The sequence below is a fragment of the Erythrolamprus reginae genome, chromosome 1 (assembly GCF_031021105.1).
Source record: "Erythrolamprus reginae isolate rEryReg1 chromosome 1, rEryReg1.hap1, whole genome shotgun sequence".
Lineage (NCBI taxonomy): Eukaryota > Metazoa > Chordata > Lepidosauria > Squamata > Dipsadidae > Erythrolamprus > Erythrolamprus reginae.
Window position 1 is genome coordinate 145,763,825 of NC_091950.1, and position 22,859 is coordinate 145,786,683.

Sequence of the window (22,859 nt, forward strand, 5' to 3'; positions counted from 1 at the left end):
CTTTCCAAGCAACCCTAGGCAGCTTACAATACCATAAATAATAGAATAAAACAATTACAGAATTAAAACAGGATTAGAACATCAGACATTAATGTTAAAACATTACAATTAATATTAAAATTGAAATGTTTATACTAAACCCTTGAAAAAATTGATTGTGGGAAAAGGGTGATGCACTCTGTAAAACCTTGGGCAGTGCAGTGCCTCATTTATAATAACTGCCTATGTGGGGAATTATTTTATATGTCACATGTTTTTGCTGAATTTGAAAATTAAGGGAGACTAGGATAGATCTATTTCGGCCTTATTTTGGCCTCATCAGCTAGCCATACCCTCACTGGGACTTGAACCTGCACCCTTTGTCTTGTAAGGCAGAGAATTATCCTCTAGGCTACAGTATCCAATCCCTTCAGCTCTGCACCAGGGAAGGGTTACATATTTTTGTGTCGAATCACCCTGGTGTATTGAAGGAACATCACAACTCCTTTTTTTGCCTCTCGTCCCAAACCTGGGCCATTTCCAAGGCAGTTAATTTTATTGATAGCTGACAATGCTATCTGTATGTGTCACATGTTTTTTTTGCTGAATTTTGAAAATTAAGGGAGACTAGGATAGATCTATTTTGGCCTTATTTTGGCCTCATCAGCTAGCCATACCCACTGGGACTTGAACCTGCAAGAATTATCCTCTAGGCTACAGTATCCAATCCCTTCAGCTCTCTATATATACTGTATATACATACACACTATTTCAATATTGCCTAATAAAGTTACGTAAAAAGAAAATAGCCAATCTTTAAGACAAGAAAGTGGGAAGCAGCAGTTTTAAGGTACTCCTATGTTTAAATTTGGGGTAAAAGCAGGTCTGACAACTGAAAAAGCCAAAAACTAAACTAAAAAATCTGTATCACCAGGCAAAATTTTTAGCATTTGGGGCTCAAGGATGAAAGGTATTGAAAAATATTTTGTTCATTCTGGTTTTGGTTCTTGACTAGCTGCTGCGGGAAAAGTTCCGTGACTTCGCCCGAGAAACAGGAAACCTGGGACAGGAATGGGTGAACAATGTCACTCACCGGACAGATCAGCTGATTGATATCCACCCGGAAGCTGCCACGATTGCAGAGTGGAGGGATGCCTTGAACGAGAGCTGGGCTGACCTGCTTGAGCTGATTGACACCAGAATGCAGTTGTTGACAGCCTCCTATGATCTTTACAAGTTCTTTTATGATGGTAGTGAGATCCGTGTTCTTATTGAAGAGAAGCACAAGGAGCTGCCTGAGGAGTTAGGCCGAGATGTCAATACAGCCGAGTCCTTCCACAGGATGCACAAAGCCTTTGAGAGAGATATTCACCTGTTGAAAGTACAGGTAACCTCTTAGCTTCTTAAAAACACATGGAGCCACCTAGTGGTCATCCCTCATCTGATGGCTAGGGTGAGGCGGCCAATTTACTGGGAGCTTGTGAGATCTAACCAAAGCCAATAAACTATGAATTTACTTAACCTAATTGAGACTACTTACCCTTGGAAAGCTTTTTAGTCTATGAAGTAAGATTTTGCCAGAATCTTTTGACACCAATACCAGAAAAAATTATTCTCTGAATTAGCAGAATTACAGTAAATAATCCACATAGAATAGAATAGAATAGAATTTTTATTGGCCAAGTGTGATTGGACACACAAGGAATTTGTCTTGGTGCATATGCTCTCAGCGTACATAAAATAAAATATACATTTGTCAAGAATCATGTGGTACAACACTTAATGATTGTCATAGGGGTCAAATAAGCAATGAAGAAGCAATATTAATAAAAATCTTAGGATATAAGCAACAAGTTACAGTCATACAGTCAACATGGGAGGAAATGGGTGATAGGAATGATGAGAAAAACTAGTAGAATAGAAGTGCAGATTTAGTAGAAAGTCTGACAGTGTTGAGGGAATTATTTGTTTAGTAGAGTGATGGCGTTCGGAAAAAAACTGTTCTTGTGTCTAGTTGTCTTGGTGTGCAGTGCTCTGTAGCGACGATTTCAGGGTAGGAGTTGAAACAATTTGTGTCCAGGATGTGAGGGGTCAGTAAATATTTTCCCCGCCCTCTTTTTGACTCGTGCAGTATACAGGTCCTCAATGGAAGGCAGGTTGGCAGCAATTGTTTTTTCTGCAGTTCTGATTATCCTCTGAAGTCTGTGTCGGTCCTGTTGGGTTTCAGCACCAAACCAGACAGTTATAGAGGTGCAGATTACAGACTCAATGATTCCTCTGTAGAACTGTATCAGCAGCTCCTTGGGCAGTTTGAGCTTCCTGAGCTGGCGCAGAAAGAACATTCTTTGTTGTGCTTTTTTGATGATGTTTTTGATGTTAGATGACTATTTTAGGTCTTGAGATAGAACCTAAATAAACATCAAATTTATTTCGTTTTTTTCATTATCCAGTGAAAAGGAGAGATGCGTTCCCATTTTTAATGTTAGAAAGTGGGTTTGAGAAAGTTATGTTCCCAGTTATGTTCCCAGCCTTAGCTTGCTATGGGGCACATGACCCTTTGATTCCTCGCCTCTGTTCTTGTAGGTCCAGCACTTTCAGGAAGTGGCAGCACGCCTGCTGGCAGCCTATGCTGGAGAAAAGGCCATGGCCATCCAGAAGCAAGAACAGGAGGTGGTAAAAGCTTGGAAGGCCTTGCTGGAGGCTTGCGAAGGGCGGCGGGCTCAGTTAGTTGATACAGCCGAGAAGTTCCGATTCTTCTGCATGGTGCGAGACCTCATGTCCTGGATGGAGAGTGTGATCCGGCAGATTGATACTCAGGAGAAGCCCAGGTGAAGGCTATATTTTGTTCCCTTTTTGGGGGGGGGGGGCGTGGGGGGGGGCAGTCCCTGGAAAATAATGGGTCAGTGGGACTCCCAGCAACGCTGCTCATTCAGAGATGCAAAATGTTACCTCTAAAATCATCCTCATTTCTCATTGAGAATTGTTTGTTCTTAATTTAAGGGATGTGTCGTCTGTGGAATTGTTGATGAAATACCATCAGGACATAAAGTCTGAGATAGCCACTAGGGATAAAAGTTTCACTGCCTGCATTGATCTTGGGAAAACTTTACTGCAGCGCAAGCTCCATGATGCAGCTGAGGTGAGTGTTCTCCATAGCAGGCTTTACAACAGAATTAATCATCTGTTTTGTTTAGAGCTCTCTGAAGTGCTGTGCCATCTAGATTTTAAAGGCACAGGTAATGCCATCGGGTTTTGGAAATGAGATAATTCTTTCCTCATTCTTGATTCTCAGAATCTTGTAAGGACTTAGTTGTGAATGAAAAGAGAGACATCTATTTTGATTTGTTAGTGATAAATCATAAGAAAACTGGTTGGGCTGCAAAATCACCTTAAAAGAAAGGGGTGGGGGAAGCAAAGAAGACTCTCCTTCAGTTACCAAAGGTGGCCCTGTTGTGCTTTTGCCTAGTATTCAAACTAATGAATAGTGTTGGGCGAATTGAACTTGCATAGTTCAGGTCCGTGCCGAACTTGGCCGGATTCGGTATACCGAACCTGATCCCGGACTTTTCCAGAAGTCTGTTCAGGTTCGGCGTTTGATAGAACACTGCGATACTATTGCAGCAGGGTGGGTGGGTGTGAGGCCTCTGTACATGTCAGCTATTCAGGATCCCGGCCAGCAGCTTCAAGTGGGTGGTGGGCGGTGGGCGGGAGGGAGAGACGGGGAGGGCTCCGCCCCTGAAGGGCTTTAAAAGGGCGGAGGGAATCCTGACCTTTGGAGCATAAAGAGGGAGGGGAGGTGTGGACTTCCCACAGACTGGGGTGGGGGGTGCAAGCAAAAGGAGGCGGGGAATCCCATTTCCCATCTGCTTGGGGGCCCCCGCTGGGGGGTGGGGGTAAGAACTGCGCCTGACCTTGGAGCCCGCTTAGGAGCCTCTCGCTTGTTCCACTGCAGCTCTCCTGCTGGCTGCAAAGACAGGGAGGCACAGTGTCAGGACTTTCTCCCCACTGAGCTCCTGGGGATCGGAGCCTGACCTCCCCTCCAACTGCTTCACCTCATGCCGGGGCAGAGGTGTTTGGGGTCGGGTTCAGCTTCGAGTTCGGGGGCCCAAACCCAAACTCCGATGTCATGTTCGGCCGAACCCACCGAACCCGAACTCCGACGGGTTCGTCCAACACTACTAACGAGGGAGCAAAAGGACAAAATCTACTTTCACAAATCGGATCTGAAAACTCATAAAGAAAGCAAATAGGCAGGCTTCACTTGTTATGTTATTCTCTCAGCCATCCCTCAGAGTGTAGATAAGCCCGCTTAGTGAGAATGTATTTGGAAGGCATTGATGAAAGCTTGAACAGATGAGAAAGCTCAGTACTGTATTCTTATTTCGTTTCTTGACCCTTGAAGCTGCACTTCTGAAAGAGGAACTTAAACAGGGCAGCACACATTCCAAAAATAGGCTTGCTGCTATGATGCACAGCTTACACCTTAGTTTTTCACTCGTATTTTGCTTGTGATTTTGCTCGTACTTTATACTTTAATTTAATTGAGAGTCTCACATCAATTTAAGGTATAGTTGAAGCATCACTATACACAATGGCTGCATTATATGATAATTGAATTTGTCTCTGATTTATTGCACACTATCTGGGCACAATCCTCTGCAAAGTAACTTACAGAGGTCTTAAAGTGTTTTTATAATATTGTCATGAATAAACCAAATGGACCTCCTTTTTCAATAGGAAAAGCAAAATGAAATGTGAGTGAATAAGACAAGATGTTAAAAAAAAGATCTTGTTAATCCACCAAAATATTATGCTTTTCCTCCTTTTCTTTTTAGATAAAAGACAAGTTGCTACAATTGACAGACAAGAGGAGGGAGATGATGGAAAAGTGGGATAGACGCTGGGACTGGCTTCGCTTGTGTGAGTACCACACAAAGTGGCTGACCTCTTTCCCCTGGCTATAAACTGTTCTACACAAAGGGAATTCTCTCTCTCTCTCTAGAAATGAAAGTCCAGATCTTCTAGTAATTCTAAGTAAGAGGGATATATCTTTGCCTTCATCTGAATGCCCCGAATATATATAATGTTCCTTTTTGCTCGCTTGTTTGTTTTTCCTACAACAGTGCTAGAGGTGTGTCAGTTTTCCAGAGATGCTTCAGTGGCTGAGGCTTGGCTCGTTGCCCAGGAACCCTACCTGTTTAGTGGTGAATATGGTCAAACTGTGGAAGGTGTGGAGAAACTGTTGAAAAGACATGAAGCGTTTGAGAAATCCACAGCAACATGGGAGGAACGTTTTACTGCATTAGAACGTCTCACAACAGTAAGTCGCCCATGAGAGCAAGTTCTCTCTCTATATTTTTTGGAAGTTCTTGGCCTTTGGGATTGTAGGGTGGGTCAGAGGAGTTCATGCAGGTGCTCTCATTATTCCAGCTTCATAGAAGTGGCAAAACAGGAAACTCTGGGACAAATTTTTGGGGATTAATATGAAACTTAATATGCCTGATAGCGCAAAAGTGTTTTAACCTTGCGGTTAAAGGTAGATAGGGAAAGTGACCTGATATATAGAATGATGTATCATGTTGAAAGTCCATGCCTGAAGTAGAAGGAACTTATAATAGCCCCTCATGTCCTTATCATCTAATCATTGTGTGTTTACAGTATGTAACACTTAAAATGATTTGAAAATAAAATAATACAGAAGTTTATATCCAAACAGAGCAATGAAGTATACAATGCATATTAAACATTCCCATGAGAGATCTGCCAACCATCCTACCCCATGTTTGAAAAACTTTTTGAGGGATGGATGGATGGATGGATGGATGGATGGATGGATGGGTGGTTGTGGGTGGGTGGATGGATGGATGGACGGACGGATGGACAGACAGACAGATAGGCCAATTGAGCAAATGTCATTCATTTCACCCTCTCATTAAGTGCTTGGGGAGTGGGGCTTAGATGGGTCAGAATAGTCTAAGTCAGAGATATCCTTGAAGAAACTAAGGAACAAAAGTTATGAAAGTGTGTTTTAAATTCAGGAAACAAAATAATAGCAAGAAATTCAAACTGGCCCTACCTTAATTCCTAAGGGCACAAGAAGGAAAGAAAACACAGACATTCAAGATCCTTTATGAATTCTTGTTGAATCGGTTTTCTGACTGTGTTTGCCTCAAAGGGCTAACAAGAAGTCCCCTCAAACGTATCTTGCTCCTTAAAATGGGATCAGTTGCCTCCCTCTTTACCTTGTGAATACCTGCAAAAGTTTACTTGTTCCTTTATTAGTATGTCTGGGTGATTGGTATAGATGAATAGATACTTTTTGTCCTCTGTTATAACTCTGTTATAAGTTATACTGGCTTTATTATTAATTTCATAATGCTGTTATGTTATAAGACTGGTTAGCAGCCTTGACTGAAGCTAGATAGAAGTAGAGTAAGAAACAAATGACTTTTATAGACAACACGTAATTGAAATAGTGGACTTAGAAACATAGAAGACTGACGGCAGAAAAAGACCTCCTGGTCCATCTAGTCTGCCCTTATACTATTTCCTGTATTTTATCTTAGGATGGATATATGTTTATCCCAGGCATGTTTAAATTCAGTTACTGTGGATTTACCAACCACGGACTTAACAATAATAACTATTTTTAAAACATAATTTTCCCTTATTTAATAAAATTGATCATAATCACTATGGAAAATATATAAGACTTTACAATACAAAGCAAGAAAGTCTGTATAGATTGTATAGTCTATATAGTTAGTATTTGAGTCTGTATTTGTTTAACCCACTGAAGACCATCTGTTTTGTATTCAGCTTGAATTACTAAGGAAGAGAAAATTTTCAGAAGAGTCTCCACAGCACAAAGTAGCTAAGACTACGGACCTGGAATTTGACTTTGAGTTAGAGCCAGAATGTGAGATCAGGTAAGTTTCCTAGAGATCAACTGCAGAGTAATCAGCTGCATTTTCATAATTAGTAATAAGATTTTAAAATTATAGTACACAGTACATTTCTTACAATGCATGCAATATATTTGTTATGTCTCCCTTGTTAATCTAACCACTCAACATTGTACAGTTGGAGCCATTTACATTCCCCAAAGTTAAAACATGCATGTATAATATATAGATTTTGAAAATGCTGCGAAAGAATTGATTATTTTCCGTTCATCCTTGATTATCTTTTTTGACTAGTCTGAAAAAACTGAGAAAACAAAACTACAATCTTTTTAAAGCCATGTTCTAGCCCAGTGATCGCGAACCTATGGCACGGGTGCCACAGGTGGCATGCGGAACCATATTTGCTGGCATACGAGCCATTGCTGTAACTCAACTCCAACGTGCATGTATGTGTGCCAGCCAGCTGATTTTGGGCTCACACAGAGGCTCTGGGAGGGCATTTCTGGCTTCCAGAGAGCCTCTGGGGTATGGGGGAAAGACATTTTTACCCTCTCCCGGCTCCAGGGAAGCCTTTGGAACCTGGGGAGGGCAAAACAGGAGCCTACTGGGCCCACCAGAAGTTGGGGCACAGGCTATGTCCAGACTCCAGAGGACCTCTTGGAGGGCGGGGGAAACTGTTTTTGCCCTCCCCAGGCATTGAATTATGGGTGTGGGCACTCGCGGATGCACAATAGCATGCGTGCACCCAAGGTAAAAAAGGTTCGACATCACTGCTCTAGCCTGTCCATTCCCTTCTCCCCAAAGTATGTTTTGGATAGATAAATGGGAATTCTATTCAGACTGATCGTCTCTATGATAGTGACTGATTTAAAATGGAAGAAAAGATTGTCTCTTGTAATTATGAAGATTCTCTTTCCTAGGATCTTGTAGTTTCCCCCCTCCCAAAGTAATTATTTGGACAATTGCTCTCTTTTAAAAAAAAGTTCCACTGATCCTTACATAAATAATTTTTTATATAACTCCTTTTTTCTTTCTGTAATTTTGCTCATGGTTTTGATTGAGTTCTAGATCTTACATGCAATTATAACTGTTTCTTACATAATTAAAGATTAATACTCCTTAAATTTACTTTACTGTAGGTAGCCCTTGACTTATTACCACAACTGAGTCCGAAACTTCCATTGCTAAGCAAGTCAGTTGTTAAGTGAGCTGTGGCACTTTTTACAGCCTTTTTTACTGCAGTTGTTAAGCGAATCTTTCAGTTCTTAAGTGCTGGTAGGTGAAGATCCAATTTCCCCACATTGATTCCTTGTTGGAAGCCCGCTGGGAAGGATACAACTGGTGATCATGTGACCCTGGGAGAATGCAACTGTCATAAATACATGCTGGTTGCCAAGTGCTCGAATTTTGATCATGTGACCATGGGGGTGCTGCAACAGATGTAAGGGTGAAAACTGGTCATGTCATTTTTTGTGTGTGTTGTTGTAACTTCAAACAGTCACTAAACGAATGATTGTAAGTAGAGAACTACCTGCATGCTAGAATATATGGATTTTTAAATTTAACTTTTATTTATATCAGGCACCAACATTTCCAACATCAAAAGTCTTTATGAAAAAAAGAAATTAAATCAATTATACCATTTCAGTTTTAACGTTTACTTAGAATACACTTTTGTTTGCTATAGGCCTATTGAAAAGGATGGGAAGAAGGACCTCAGTTTAGAAGATGCCCTTTCCCACGGTGCAGAAGATTCATCACTGGTCAGTCACCAGTTTTAGTTGCTATCCTTTCTAGAAAATTCAGCAGCTTGATGCAGCCTTTTATATTTATGTCGTATTGTTTTACCATCTGCACTTTTCAAATGGTAAAATGCCAACGTGTCTCCTGTTTGAGTGAGAATTTATACTTTAAATGTACTTCAGAGTGATATTAACTTATTTGAGGGCAAAACACATATCAGCAGAAAACATCCAAAGAGGAGAAAAAAGGGGCAGTAGAATAATAAATTCTCAGTGGTGTTAGGCTGTTCTCATGCTGAGAATAGAACGGAACAGAATAGAACAGAATTCCTTATTGGCCAAATGTGATTGGACACACAAGTATTTTGCCATTGGTGCATGCCATAAGGCACAAGGTATGGGAGGAACTCTCTTCTTCCATTGGGGGAGTGGAAGGTGGTTATTCGGCTTTTAAAATAAAGTTGTTGTTGTTTTTTAAGATTGCTTCCTAGTGCAGTTTTTCTCCCTGGGAATGGTGGAATGGGAGGGCTGTGATCTTGAATCGCCCCTTTATTTTTGCCTTCTGGACTAAGTGCGAATGAGTTGTCAAAGCCAGGCAGGAGGCCACCTAGGAGCTGAAAGGTACCAAGGCTCTACCTGTTAGGTTTGCATAACAAAAAGACTCGGTGTCACTCTAGCTATTGAATTGTTTATTTAAGTATAGCTGTAGTGTGTTCAGAATGCCAGCTAGTTCCACATTTAAAGGGCTTGCTTGGAGGCGGCCGGCTATGACATCCATTTGAAACTGCTGCTCGTGTTTTGGCCAATCAGCAGCCAGCGTGTAAACTCTGGGTACATACTCATGTAGACCACACTACCACTCCTTGCCCTGCACCTTCAACAACTGCAGGCTCCAGTGTCAGCAGTAGCAGCAGTACCTGTGTAGCACAGGCGAAGTCCAATGCCAGAAAGGATTTTGGGGGGGGGGGAGAGGAGGAGGTACTGCTGCTGTGCTTTGCAACTCCCAGGATCGCACCAGACTGGAGCTGCCCGCAGCCTTCTTTTCCTACTTTCCATTGTGAGTGAATTGAGCAGAGACCAGACTAGATGATAACTTCCAAGACATCATGTTCTCCACTGCACTGGGAAGGAGAGTCCAACATGGGGTAATTACCAATCCTATTGGTAGAGACTGAGTTAATTTAAATATTTAAATGCGAGGTAGCCACCGCCCCTTAGCAGCCCCCAATACCTCAGTTTTAAAAACTCAGTCTAAGTGTAGAGACTTGAGTTTTGTTCCTCTGTAATGAGGGAATAGTGTAAAGAGTTAAAATAAGTTAAAATAAGAATCTGTAAATAAATAACCTGTTTAATGTTGTTTCTTCTATTCCTGACAGATCACAGAAGAAGAAGAAGTGGATTCTTGAAGGGGTCTCTGTCCTCCGTGGACACCACCCCCACCTTTATTCTCCCCGGGCTTCCCTTCCCTCAGCGGGTACCATGCCAATCGGGGAGCGACCCAGCCTGAGGTCACTGGCCTCAGCGGCCAAACCAGGCTGGTAGCCGAAGGTGAGGGGGTCCGTCCCCCTCACTGTGAGGCTTTTAAGAGGACTTCGCGGCGAAAGAAAGGTCTTGGCAAGGCGCCAGCGCCTCTCAGCTGTTCGGCGGCGAAGAATAAAGCCGCCGCCGCCGCGCCGCCGCCGGAATCGCCGCCTCCGGGAGCCTTGAAAGCCGCTGTGTTCGGCGAAGAAGGTTTTAAAAGGAGGAACGGTGTGCTCTTCCCTCCAGGGGGGTCTATTATAAGCCCCAGGGGAAGGTTAATGTTCGCGGGCCGCCATTTTGGGCAGATTTTTCCCGCGCCCGCCATTGCTGTCAGGAGATATTTCTGCAGCCAATCAGCAGGCGGAGTACAGGCTACAGGGCGTATGTGTGGCTTTTATGAGGTGATTAGTCACCATTTTGGAGAGAGTTCTTTGTAAGGAGAACATTCTTTCTGTGACTCTCGAGGCCTTGTTTGCTTAACTACTGTTAATTGTAAGTAGCATGGAAGATAAAATGCCAGAAAAAGGATCTTCCCCCAGCACAGTGCCCAAGGATAAGGGCAAGCCAAAGCCCAAAGAGAAATCAAAGCCTTCCTCTTCATCCCTTAAAGAGGCAGAGAGAAGGATTATGGCACTAGAGCAGAGGCTGGAGGCAGCCATCCTGACACCTAGGATTGCCTCGCCTCTCCCTGCGCAGTTGATGTTCCAGGCCAGGGATTTACAAGCTCCCCAGTTGGGTACAGTGGAGGCCTTGTCAGAAAGGGATTGGTCCCCAGAAAGGCAGTCTCCATTTTTGCCTCAACCTGTTTATTCGGCACCAGGCCTTAGTCAACCTAGACCTGCTTCTGCTTCTGCTGCACATGCCTTTAAGAGTGGGCCTTCAGCAACCTTTACTCCCACTGCAGCTGGACTCAGAGTAAACCCTGATACCTGGCAACAGATGTCTCCAGCCTTGCAGGAGCTTGTTACAGATGCTTATTCACAGGGGATGGCAACAAGAGTGCAGGATTCACGCCCTGTTCCATCCAGAAACCCTTGGTCAGTACCGCCCCTCTCGGGTATGGGGTCCTGGGTAGAGGAACCTCCCCAGTTGGAAGACACCGAGAAGGAGTATGACTTTTCTGATGACGAGACCGCTCCTGAAGCACCAGTTGTAGCAGGTCTCTTCAAGGCTTCCTTCTTTAAGGTGTTGCTTCATAAGGCTAAACAAACAGCGGACTTGCCAGGTCCTAGCAAACCTACAGATTCCACTGAGGACCCCAAACCATCTACTGTCCTCTTTAAAGAACCCCAGCCTGAGACTGACCATGTGCCATCTTCAGACATCTTCATACAAGGCATTAAGCGTCCCTGGCTCACTCCAGCAGCTGCACAGGGGCCTTCAGTCATGGAGCGTAAATTCTACACGCTGGATGACGATATGGAGAAATTATTGGAGTTTCCGCCCATTGATCAGCCTGTAATGACTCTAATTTCAAAGGCTTTAGTTCCTTCTGAGACTGGCGACAGCCTAAAGCCAGAAGATAGAAAGGCGGAGATATTATTGCGTAAGTCTCACTTAATGGCCAGTTGGGGGTTTCGGGCAGCAGCGGTGGCCTCTTTTTTCAACCGGGCCTCTATAATATGGCTACAAGAGGTTCAAGCCCGTCTAGGCCCAGATGATGGCCGTTTAAGGCAGGACATCAGTAAGCTGTTAGCGGCAGCTGAATTTTCCGCCGATGCCACCCTGCATGCGGCAAAGTTTTCGGCTCGGGGGATGGCGACCTCTCTGGCTTCCAGGCGACTTCTCTGGCTGAGGAACTGGCCAGCGGACCTCAAGTCCAAGTGGAACCTGGCTTCCTCCCCCTACCAAGGTGAGAAATTGTTTGGGGAGTCGCTGGATCCGGTCCTAATTGAAGATAAGGACAAACGGAAGTCCCTTCCCAGAGCGTACAGGCGGCAAGAGCGTCGTACTAATCCTTATAATCGTCGCCAGCCTTTTCGCTGGGATTCCTCCTCGTCGGTTGGGCAGAATGTTAGGCCTTTTCAGCAGGGCCAGTATGGACAGTCATCCTTTCGAGGTGACCGTGCCCCATTTCCGGACCGACAAAGGGGGTATCAGCAGGCTAGGAGGCCATTCAGAGGAAACCAACGGGGCTTCAAACGCAACGCCAAGTGACTTTCATTCGCATGCGCCCATAGGAGGCAAACTACAACCTTTCAGTGCCTCCTGGAGAAGTATCTCCACCGACAAATGGGCGATAGCCACAATTGCTCAAGGGTTGCGTCTGGAGTTTCTTCAGCCCCCACCTCAACGTTATGTCCAGTGTCCATCAACCCGCGATCCGTTGAAAAATCTTCATTTACAGCGGGAAATAGAACATCTTTTGCACATCAAGGCGATAGAGAGAGTGCCCGAGCATGCCAAAGGAACAGGGTTTTATTCCATCGTTTTCCTTGTACCAAAAGCATCAGGAGGGTTCCGCATGATCCTCAATTTGAAATCTCTCAATGTCTTCATCCGGTATCGGAGATTTCGGATGCACTCTCTCCAGTCGATTCTCGCCTCTATTCGTCATCACGACTTTCTTTCGTCAATAGACCTGAAAGATGCTTACCTGCACATTCCTGTCTGGCCGGCTCATCGTCGTTTCCTCAGGTTCTGCCTCAACGGTACTCACTACCAGTACCGGGCAATGCCGTTCGGCCTGTCATCTGCGCCTCGGACATTTACAAAATTGATGGACATATTGACGGCGCATGTCAGGGCCCGGTCTGTGCGGGTGATGGCATACTTGGACGACATCATTGTGATGTCCAAGTCACTGCCTCGAGCGCAGCGGGACTTGGCTCTCACACGGGAAGTCCTGGAGAGCCTCGGCTATACCATCAACGAGGGAAAGAGTCATCTTGTGCCTTCTACAAGTATCCAACATCTGGGGTCGATTATAAATACCACCCAGGACACGGTCTCTTTGACACCGGAGCGGCTTCTCAACATTCGTCGCCTGGTCAGCGACCTGTGTCGACAACATCAGGTCTCGCTGGCCATGTTGTCCAAAGTGCTCGGGACTCTGGTTTCAGCTATTGGAATCGTGCCGTGGGCTCGATATCACATCAGGAGGCTCCAGTGGTTCCTGCTCCCGTACCAAAAGGTCAAGGTCAGTCATTCTCACCGGCAGGTGAGGATTCCAGCAAGCGTGAAACACTCTCTCAGATGGTGGTTGTCCCCAGCTTTGTTTCGGGGCTCGCCTCTCCACAGTCACGACCATCTGGTTCTGACCACGGATGCGAGTCTGTCGGGTTGGGGGGCTCACATGGGGCCCCATATGGCTCAGGGTTTATGGTCCCAGGAAGACCTAGCTCCTATCAATATCAACTTTCTGGAGCTCAGGGCAGTGTTTCTGGCACTTCAGGCCTTTTCCTCCTGGGTTCAGGGCAGAGACATACTGGTTCTAACAGACAATGTAGCAACCAGGGCCCATCTCAATCACCAAGGGGGCACGAAGTCACAGCGTCTAATGCTCGAGACTACAGCTCTCTTCGATTGGGCCGAACGTCATCTGTCTTCATTGAGAGCGGAGCACATTGCAGGGACCAGCAACGTGCAGGCGGACTGGCTGAGCAGAGCGACCATCGATCCTTCGGAATGGAGACTTGCTCCGGCTCTTTTCCACAGCGTAGTCCGCCGCTTCGGGGTACCATCAGTGGATCTATTTGCAACCCCGGCCAACGCCCAATTGCCCAGGTTTTATTCCCGGTTCACGACTCCAGGTGCGGAAGGGGTCAACGCCCTGTTGTCTCCCTGGCCCAAAGGCCTCCTTTATGCATTTCCACCTACATGCCTGATTCAAAGAACGTTGGACAAGATGGTGCAAGAGGGAGCGGAGTTGATATTGATGGCTCCCCATTGGCCGAGACGCCCTTGGTTTGCCGACCTGACAGCCTTTTCGGTGTCCTCCCCGTGGAGGATTCCGGATTGCGAAATATCGTTATGCCAGGGGTCAGTGTGTCATCCGAACCCGCAGTGGTTCCAGCTGACCGCCTGGCACTTGAGAGGCTCAGGTTGACGAATCAGTGTATCCCGGACAATGTGGTTGATACCATGCAGGCCGCCCGTCGACCATCTACGGTCCGGATTTACCAAGCTACATGGGCAGCCTTTTCTAGGTTTTGTTTAGAACAACGTGCTAACCCTCAAGAAGCTTCGGTCATTTTGGTGTTACAGTTCCTGCAAGCAGGTGTTGACAGAGGTTTAGCGCCAAATACATTGAAAAGACAAATAGCGGCCCTGGCAACCATTGTACAGGTACCGTTTTCCCGTTCACTAGCACAACATCCTTGGATACGGGAATTTGTTAAAGGAGCTGTCAATTCCCATTCTCCTCCGGTACATAGGTTCCCGACCTGGGATTTGACTCTCGTACTGAAAGCTCTTACTTCACCTCCCTTTGAGCCGCTCAGGACTATTTCACTTCGTCTGCTGACAATAAAGACTGCATTTCTTGTGGCGATCACTTCTGCGCGCCGAGTATCAGAATTGTCTGCTCTGTCCACTCGGTCAGATTTGTGTGTGTTCCACTCGGACAGGGTGGTACTTAGACTAGATCCGACCTTTATTCCCAAGGTCAACTCTGGGTTTCATAGATCGCAGGAGTTGGTCCTTCCTGATTTTTGTACTCATGGTCAACATCCGTTGGAGTTGAGGTGGCACAAGGTAGATGTTAGGAGGGCCTTAAAGATTTATATCAGGAGGACTGATCAGTTCAGGAAGACTGACAGGATGTTTGTATCATTTGCTCAAGGATCTATGGGACTAGGGGTCTCATCTAAATCGATCAGTCGCTGGCTTAAGGATTGTATTGCTGAAGCGTACAAAGCCAGGTCTCAATCGCCTCCGGCGGGCATAACTGCGCATTCCACCAGAAGTGCGGCCGCGTCTGCCGCATGGAATACCCAAGCATCTATTGAGGACATTTGCAAGGCAGCGACTTGGGCTTCGCCTACAACCTTCATCCGTCATTATAGACTGGACTCGGTTGCTTCGGCTGAAGCTTCCTTTGGGAGACGTGTGTTGCAGAGGGTTTGTTCCTCTCCGTCGACCGTGGCACAGCCTTTTCCCTCCCAAGGGATGTGAACTTTGGTATATCCCATGTTGGACTCTCCTTCCCAGTGCAGTGGAGAAGAACCGTTGTACATACCTGAACGGTCTTCTCGATGCACTGGAAGGAGAGTCCAAACCCACCCGGCGTAGTGGCCAGGTCGCCGGAGTATTTGGGTTGCGAGGTTTATATGTTAATTGTTATATGGTTAAAGTTCAATAAATTGTGTTACCTCTATACTGTCTTCGTTTTTAAAACTGAGGTATTGGGGGCTGCTAAGGGGCGGTGGCTACCTCACATTTAAATATTTAAATTAACTCAGTCTCTACCAATAGGATTGGTAATTACCCCATGTTGGACTCTCCTTCCAGTGCATCGAGAAGACCGTTCAGGTATGTACAACGGTTCTTTCTTAGCCTCTGCTGCTGCTTGCGACACTCTTTATGAGCCTTTGTGGCAAGAGAGCAGAAGCTGTTGTATGGCCATTTTCATTTTTTTTTTTTTCATTTACCCTCAGTTAGCAAAGCCTTGTGGGATTCTGGCACCTGAGCTCTCTCATTGGAGTAGGGGGGTGTTTGAGAACTTGGTCTTAATTATACTCCCAAAAGCCTCTATAGTACTTACACCCTTCCTCTGCAGCATTGTGCAGAAACAGATTCCAAGGTTGGAGATTCCTTTCTGCAAGCAAATATGCTGCACTGCATTATGTAGACCTTTCCTAGCTATAGCCAAGGGTGGGCTGCTAGCCAGAACGCTAAATTGTGCTCGCCGCCGCGGCTCGTGAGTGCTTGCGGGGCCAACACGATTTTGCTTGTGGAGGTAGCAAAATTGCGCACGGAGCCGCAGGTGCGCCAGTGTTTCGGTGATGGTTTTTTGCTTCCGTGCATGCCGAAACATGGGTGCACCTGCGGCTCTGTATGCGAATTTGCGATCTCCACAGGTGCAGAAGCAAAATCGCGTTGGTCCCGCTAGCACTCACAGGCCACGGCGGCAAGCCCAATTTAGTGTTCCGGCTAGCAGTCCAACCCTGGCTATATCCCTATGCTAGACAGTTTCCCAATAATTGAATGACAAAACTTTTTACTCATCTGAACGGGCAGAAAAGTCTACCAGCATCCTATTGCTCTTATTACTACTCTCTGTCCTGATTTGGTTGTTTCTGTTTTCAAGTCCATCCAAGATACAAAATTGTATATGTCTTGAGGTGCTGCTTTTGGACAGTGACAAAGTAAAGGAGGAACTAACATTTTATCACAGTATAGCTGAGAATGACTTAAGACTAGTGTATGTGGCCCATGGATTGGGAAAAAGTTTAAGGCAGTTACAAAGAACCCTATTTATGCAATGGTTAAAGGAGGTGGGGAAAGACCCATTTTGCCTGGTATAGCCTAGGGACCATTGAATTTTGTTCCTTAGTCCAATGATGATGTGTATTATTATTTTAAAACCTATACTGTTTTGTTTTTTTAATCTGTCATTTATTTAAAATTCTTTAATGCCTGCATTTGCTACCATCTTTTCTGGCTCTTATGTTGGTACAGTTTTTAGATCATTACTTCTTTTATAATTAGACTCTTCATTAAGACATTGTGGTTTTTTTAAAAATAATAATTGTAAGTTTATATCCTTTGGTCCTTTTCATAAGTTGGAAGGGGAAATCCAATTATTTTTAAGAATTTTTGAGCCAATGGAAGATTCCGATAAAGGGAGAGAGAGATGTGATTCCTATGTATACACTCAGAGTAAATTTTGGCATTATTGTGGAGATTTTTCCAGAAACATACCTTCCAGGGGTCCCAGAGAGCTGTTGGGAAGAAAAGATAAATATAGTCTCTCCTTTTCTTCTGTTATCCATAGTTTCGGTTGGAAAGGCACAACTGCATTTAACTGATACTGTTTTGCTGAGAAGCAAAAAAAATGTCATTTTCAACTGTCCAAGTCAGAACATTTAATTAGAACATTAGATTATGATTCATATATAGCATTAAAGTTCTTGAGCATATCTTTCAGACTCCTTTGCAGGGGTATTTTGGATAGCCCTGTTGCATTATGTCAACATCCTTAACCAACAGCTTCAAAGGTTATCTGTCACATTTATCTACAGATGTAGTATTTGATAATTACTAGGAATAATTAGGATAATTATTAGGAACTTACTACAGTGTAACCATCAAAAGAAGAATATATCCATTCTTAAATTAATCAGTTATCACTTTCTTTAGAGTAATTCTCGGAAGACTTTCCTCTTTGCAGGCCTGATCCTGAGCTGTTTATGCAGCCCAAGAAGCCTTGGCTTCCAAGTGATTTTATTTAGCCCAGCTGTGTCAAACGAATGAATGCAGAAATATTCATCACCTGATCTTCCTGTGACATTTTTCCTGTTTCTTTCCCACAGTTTTGAAGGCTTTATGGATCACAAATTGAAACTTTAACAGGAAAATCCCTTGCACCCAGAAGAAAGGGGCTTTGGTTTTTTACACATTTGGAAAACCATTTGTAAAAAAAGGACTATATAGTGTGAAAGGACTTTGAATCAAATCAAATACCCCATCAAAATATTTTATAATTATTTTTTCTTGCTCAATTATTTTTTACTTGCTTTCTAAATTTTCTTCAGCAGTCAAGATAGGCTTGTGAGTTCTCAACGTGGAAATCTTAAAATAAAAGATACTCAGGAGTTTATAACAACAGGCATTGTTTTGGAGATAGTGACTTACTCGTAAGCCACTTCTCCAAGTCTGGTATCCTTTATAAAATCACTCTCCCTAAAAGGCAAGCAGTGGGGATATGGGTTGGAAATACATACAGAAAGAAAGTACATGTCCTCATGCTAGAAGTTAAATCTGAACACCTTATTACTCAACAGAGGATGGGGCTACGTTTCAGGGTTTCTGTACCACTGCTTTCTTGTGGTACATTCGATTCAGGCCTGCCCGAGATAGCTCAGATTTGCTCAAACCAGTTGCCTGACTATTGAAGTGGAGAATGAAGATTAATTGGAATCCTCAGAAAGATTATAAATGTAACGTCTGCAGACTTCATGGTTCTTTTTGTCAAATGGAAGATTTGTTTCCCCAGCGTCACATATAGGATCAGCGACCGAATGGAGAAAAAAAATTACAGAGCATGGTGACATGGCCTGGGAATGGGTAGTTTCATTTCAATACCCTGTCAGTTAATTATATATCTGATAGCTTCTTTTCTATTTCCTATTGAACCATCCCAACTATGATGAGTAGGAGGTTACCGGAATCCAATATAGCAAAACCTGTGGTTTCTGGATAGGGAAAGGATGTGTTCCTGGATGTGTTCCTGGATAGGGAAATATTAGATCATGCCAATACTCATCATGCCTGTTGCGTTGTAGCATGGAAAAAGATGTAGCTGTTATTGTGGAAAAGAAAAAAAATTAACAAATTCTGTGATTTCCCTTTCCTATAATAGTTTGTTCAACTTGTTAGTAGACAAAAGTCAGCAACAGGTTAGATTGGAAAAATTAACAGCATGATTGATCATTCCATCTTTCAGTCAGAGCTCCCCTACATCTCACTGAAATGTACAAATCCTATTTTGAATGTTTAAAACAAAAACATAGCAAGTATGTTTGAAAAATACTTATTATTTGAAAGGAACTTTTATTTGAAATCAGAGCCATCAAGAGGAAAATGATTTGGGCCAAAACTATTATAACCGGTTTGGGAAGTTGTAGGGATGGGGTGCAAATTAGTACAGTAATCTATTTGAATGATACTGTATTTGGATTGCCTTCTGTGAAACCAAAGTTCCAAAAAGTATTTAAAGATGTAAATATATGCATTATAAAGGTATCTATACAAACTTCACACAATTGTATGTCTTGTAGGGCTACTGTGTCTCTTCAAAACATAGTGGAATAATTTGATGATAAGAATAGCATCCTCACATCTCCAGAAAAAACAGAATTTATTCTGTAGATGGAAGAGGAAAAGAAATTCAGAAGATAGATTTCATAGCTAATGCCCTGTCCTCACTAAGGATGTGCATTGGCCAATTATCAGTGAGGCTATATAAAACCAGTCCTCATTACTGTTGACACTAAGATGGTTGGGTGACACTTTTAAGATACTATAAATGTCCAGCAAAGAAATAGCCTAACACCAAGCTCTTTGCTAGATATTTAATGAGTGATCTTGGTATATTGCCAATTTCTCTTGGAAAAAATGCACACATTTTTAAAATAGAAAATATAGAGGAAAAGGACCATGACCTGATTGTACCATTTCTTTAAAATGTCTGGAAAAAACATCCATAATATTGATTTTTAGGTAACATTGCATCATCTTTAGAAGCACATTTCTACTCAAAGTAGAATGGATGGATTTATTTATCAAATTTATATGGCTGCTCATCTCACACAAAGTGAGTCTGGGCAACATACAATAATTAAGATAATGAATGCTATCATTAAAATATAGAAAACATAAGGTACAAGAGAGAGTGAATGTTAAAGGCAGTAGCATATCAATAGCACTTGAATTTAAATACCACTTCACAGTGTTTTACAGCCCTGGTTAAATGGTTTACAGAGTCAGCATATTGCCCCAAACAATCTGGGTTCTCATGATGGAAGGCTGAATCGACCTTGAGCCTATTAGAATCGAACTCCTGGAGTGAGCAATGAGTTAACCCTGTAGTAGCGCATTTTAACCACTGCCCCACCACAGCTCATGGTAGAAGCCATTTTAGGATTTCACTGGTCCCTTGAGACCTCCAATCTTGATAATATAATCAGGTCTTAAGAAACCACCAGAATATTAACAGGGATAAAGCTAACCTCATTTTAGTTCAGCACTTCAAATCTCACCACCGGCTCAAGGTTGACTCAGCCTTCCATCCTTCCGAGGTGGGTAAAATGAGGACCCAGATTGTTGGGGGCAATATAGGCTGACTCTGTAAACTGCTTAGAGAGGGCTGTAAAAACGTTATGAAGCGGTATATAAATCTAAATGCTATTGCTATTTCTATCTTAAAAGAGAGGATATTCCACAAGGTAAGTGCCGCAAGAGAGAACATGCCTTCTCTAACAGATCTGATGGGAGGGTAAATATAATTAGAAAGAAGCTACCTTCAGATAACTCCACCCCATGACCTGGGCTTTAAGTGTTAAAAGCAGCAAATTAATTGAGCCCAGAAACAAACTAGCAAGCTGTGAAGTTACAGAGCAGAGGTATGATGTGCTATTCTAGAAGCACACATAACTTTCTGGACCACTGCATCCTGCACCAGCTGAAGCTTCCTTCAAGAGCAATCTCATGTAGAATGTGTTATAATACTCCAGGAGGTGACTACAGCATGACTGTCAGCAGAGCCCAAGCCAGGAACCAGCACAACTGATGCACAACCAGAATCTGTGCGAAGAAATTCCTAGTTTCCACTGACATTCCAGGTGGTTAATGCCCAATTCTGAAGACCTTGCCCACTTCCTTGGGTTCGATAAGTTCAGTCTCCAGATAACCAAGCAAGTCTCCTCCACCCCTCCACCAGGCATCTCCTACGGACCTGTAACAAGGCCATGTCCAACTCCCGAGTGAGTCCAAGCAACTCTTGACAGATGTTAACTAGATTCTTCCACATGCCTCTGTAAGAGGTTCTCTGAGCCCCACCCACCCAAGAGGGCTCATGCTACTCTAAACAAGGGCACAGGATTACTATCTATTAATGAAATAAGGGCATAGTAGTACAGATTATCCTCGAGTTACAGCCACAATGGCTAGGGTCATTTCGGTCATTCACTGTTAAGTGAGTTTTGACCCATTTTACGACCGTTCTTGCCACCGTTGTTAAGTGAATTCTTGCAGTTGATAAGTTAGCTACCTGATTGTTAAGTGAATTTGGCTTCCCCATTGACTATTTATTTACTTACTTATTTATTCGACTTCTATGCTGCCAAATCCCAAAGGACTCAGGGAGGTTACAACAACAAAAATATATATATACACATTTACTTTGCTTGGTAGAAGGTCGTAAAAGGGGATCACATGACCCGGGACACTGCAATCGTCATAAATATGAACCAGTTGCCAAACATCTGAGTTTTGATTACATGATGATGGGGATGCTGCAAAGGTTGTAACCAGGGGTGGGTTCCTACCAGTGCAGTCCAGAGCATCACATTGGTAAGAACTCACTGATGACGAAATTTTCGGCGATTTTTTCCCATTGTCTCTGTGTTGGAAGAAGTCCTCCCGCCTGCCCTCATCTTAACACCAATTTTTATTCTTCGTCCAAAGCATAGATGAGAAGCTCCTTCCCAGGAGACAGTGGGAAAAAATTTCATCATCAGTGGATTCCTACCGCTCTGGCGCTCTGGGGTGCACCGGTAGGAAACCACCACTGGTGGATTCCACTTAACTTCGCCACCAGTTTGCATCATGATGTTTCGCACACGCACATACACACCCACTCATGCAATTTTACTTCCATGGATGCTCAGTAGCAGGATTCAGCCCGAAACACAGCTGAGGAGCTGACCAGCTGTGCTTTGGGTGAAGAAATAAAGGTGAGTATGAACCTGTGGGCAGGAGGAGGGCTCTCTTTCAAGCAGCAGAAGAGGAGAAGCCTTCTGAACACAGAAAAAATTGGCAAAAATTCTCAAAAAAAGATGGTGGCGCTCACGGACCAGCAGCGACCGAACTGGATCTGTGTCGCCATCGTCCGGTCACTGGCAAGTCCCTAACAGTTCTGGTGATCTGGTCCGAACCGGCTTTGCTGCCCTTGCTGCTTTTATAACAGCTGTAACCCACTTTGGTGGAGTTCATGCCTTGGTGAGTGTTGGTAACACTCTAAATGTCTCCTCTCATTTCATCTTCCTCAATTCATCCATAAGCCTTGGGGAGTGATGGATTCCATGAGAGGGGAGAGGTTGCATTGTCCCCACCATCATGTTAAATATTGCTTTCCTGGCATGATCCAAAATTCCAGATACTTCTTCCGCTGCTTAGCTCCAAATGCCACATGGCTCATTCATGGGAAAACCTATCAAATCCTACTTTTGTCTTGATTGGCACACCCATTGGCCCTCTACTGGAGACATCTCCAGTCTCTGGAGTTCTTCTGTCTCAAATCTAAGACTTTGCACATGTGTTTTGGGACTTCTATTAGCAATCCTGACAGTGTACTTTGTATACATGTCATAGATGTAGCCAATAGAGTCGTTCTACAGCAGATAAATTAGCTTTTTTAGTCTGATGGGGAGCACCACAGCTCAGATGTATCAAATCTGAGTTCTCTTTGCGGATGATGTTAAACTATTTAATACCACTGACAACGCTGCTACCCTTCAAAAGGACCTTGACCATGTAGCAGAATGGTCTAACAACTGGCAAATTCAAATCTCAATCAGTAAATGCTCTGTCTTACACATTGGTAAAAAGAATCAGAATACTAAATATAAACGTGGAGGAAATGAACGTGTAGACGACCCTCACTCTGTCAAAGACCTTGGAGTACTCATATCCAATGACCTAAGTCCTAGAGCCCACTGTAGCAACATTGCCAAAAAAGCATTAAGAGTTGTCAATCTAATTTTACGTAGCTTCTTCTCTGGCAACATCGAACTGCTAACTAGAGCTTACAAAACATTTGTCAGACTAA

The 22,859-nt window shown here is 43.8% G+C and overlaps 1 protein-coding gene across 5 annotated transcripts in view; it reads left to right on the forward strand.

Annotated features, from left to right (window-relative positions):
• The window catches only part of SPTB (spectrin beta, erythrocytic), a 150,971-nt gene that overhangs the window by 110,116 nt on the left and 17,996 nt on the right, over positions 1-22,859 (forward strand). For 3 of the 5 annotated variants that reach the window (XM_070728312.1, XM_070728320.1, XM_070728342.1), the window contains 7 exons: positions 995-1,366; positions 2,563-2,807; positions 2,980-3,118; positions 4,815-4,899; positions 5,103-5,299; positions 6,799-6,908; positions 8,572-8,647. In XM_070728312.1, the coding sequence (XP_070584413.1) occupies positions 995-1,366; positions 2,563-2,807; positions 2,980-3,118; positions 4,815-4,899; positions 5,103-5,299; positions 6,799-6,908; positions 8,572-8,647 (1,224 nt within the window). Of the gene's footprint in view, positions 1-994; positions 1,367-2,562; positions 2,808-2,979; positions 3,119-4,814; positions 4,900-5,102; positions 5,300-6,798; positions 6,909-8,571; positions 8,648-17,480; positions 19,070-22,859 lie in introns of those variants that run through there. The other 2 variants (XM_070728334.1, XM_070728326.1) reach the window with 2 other exon arrangements.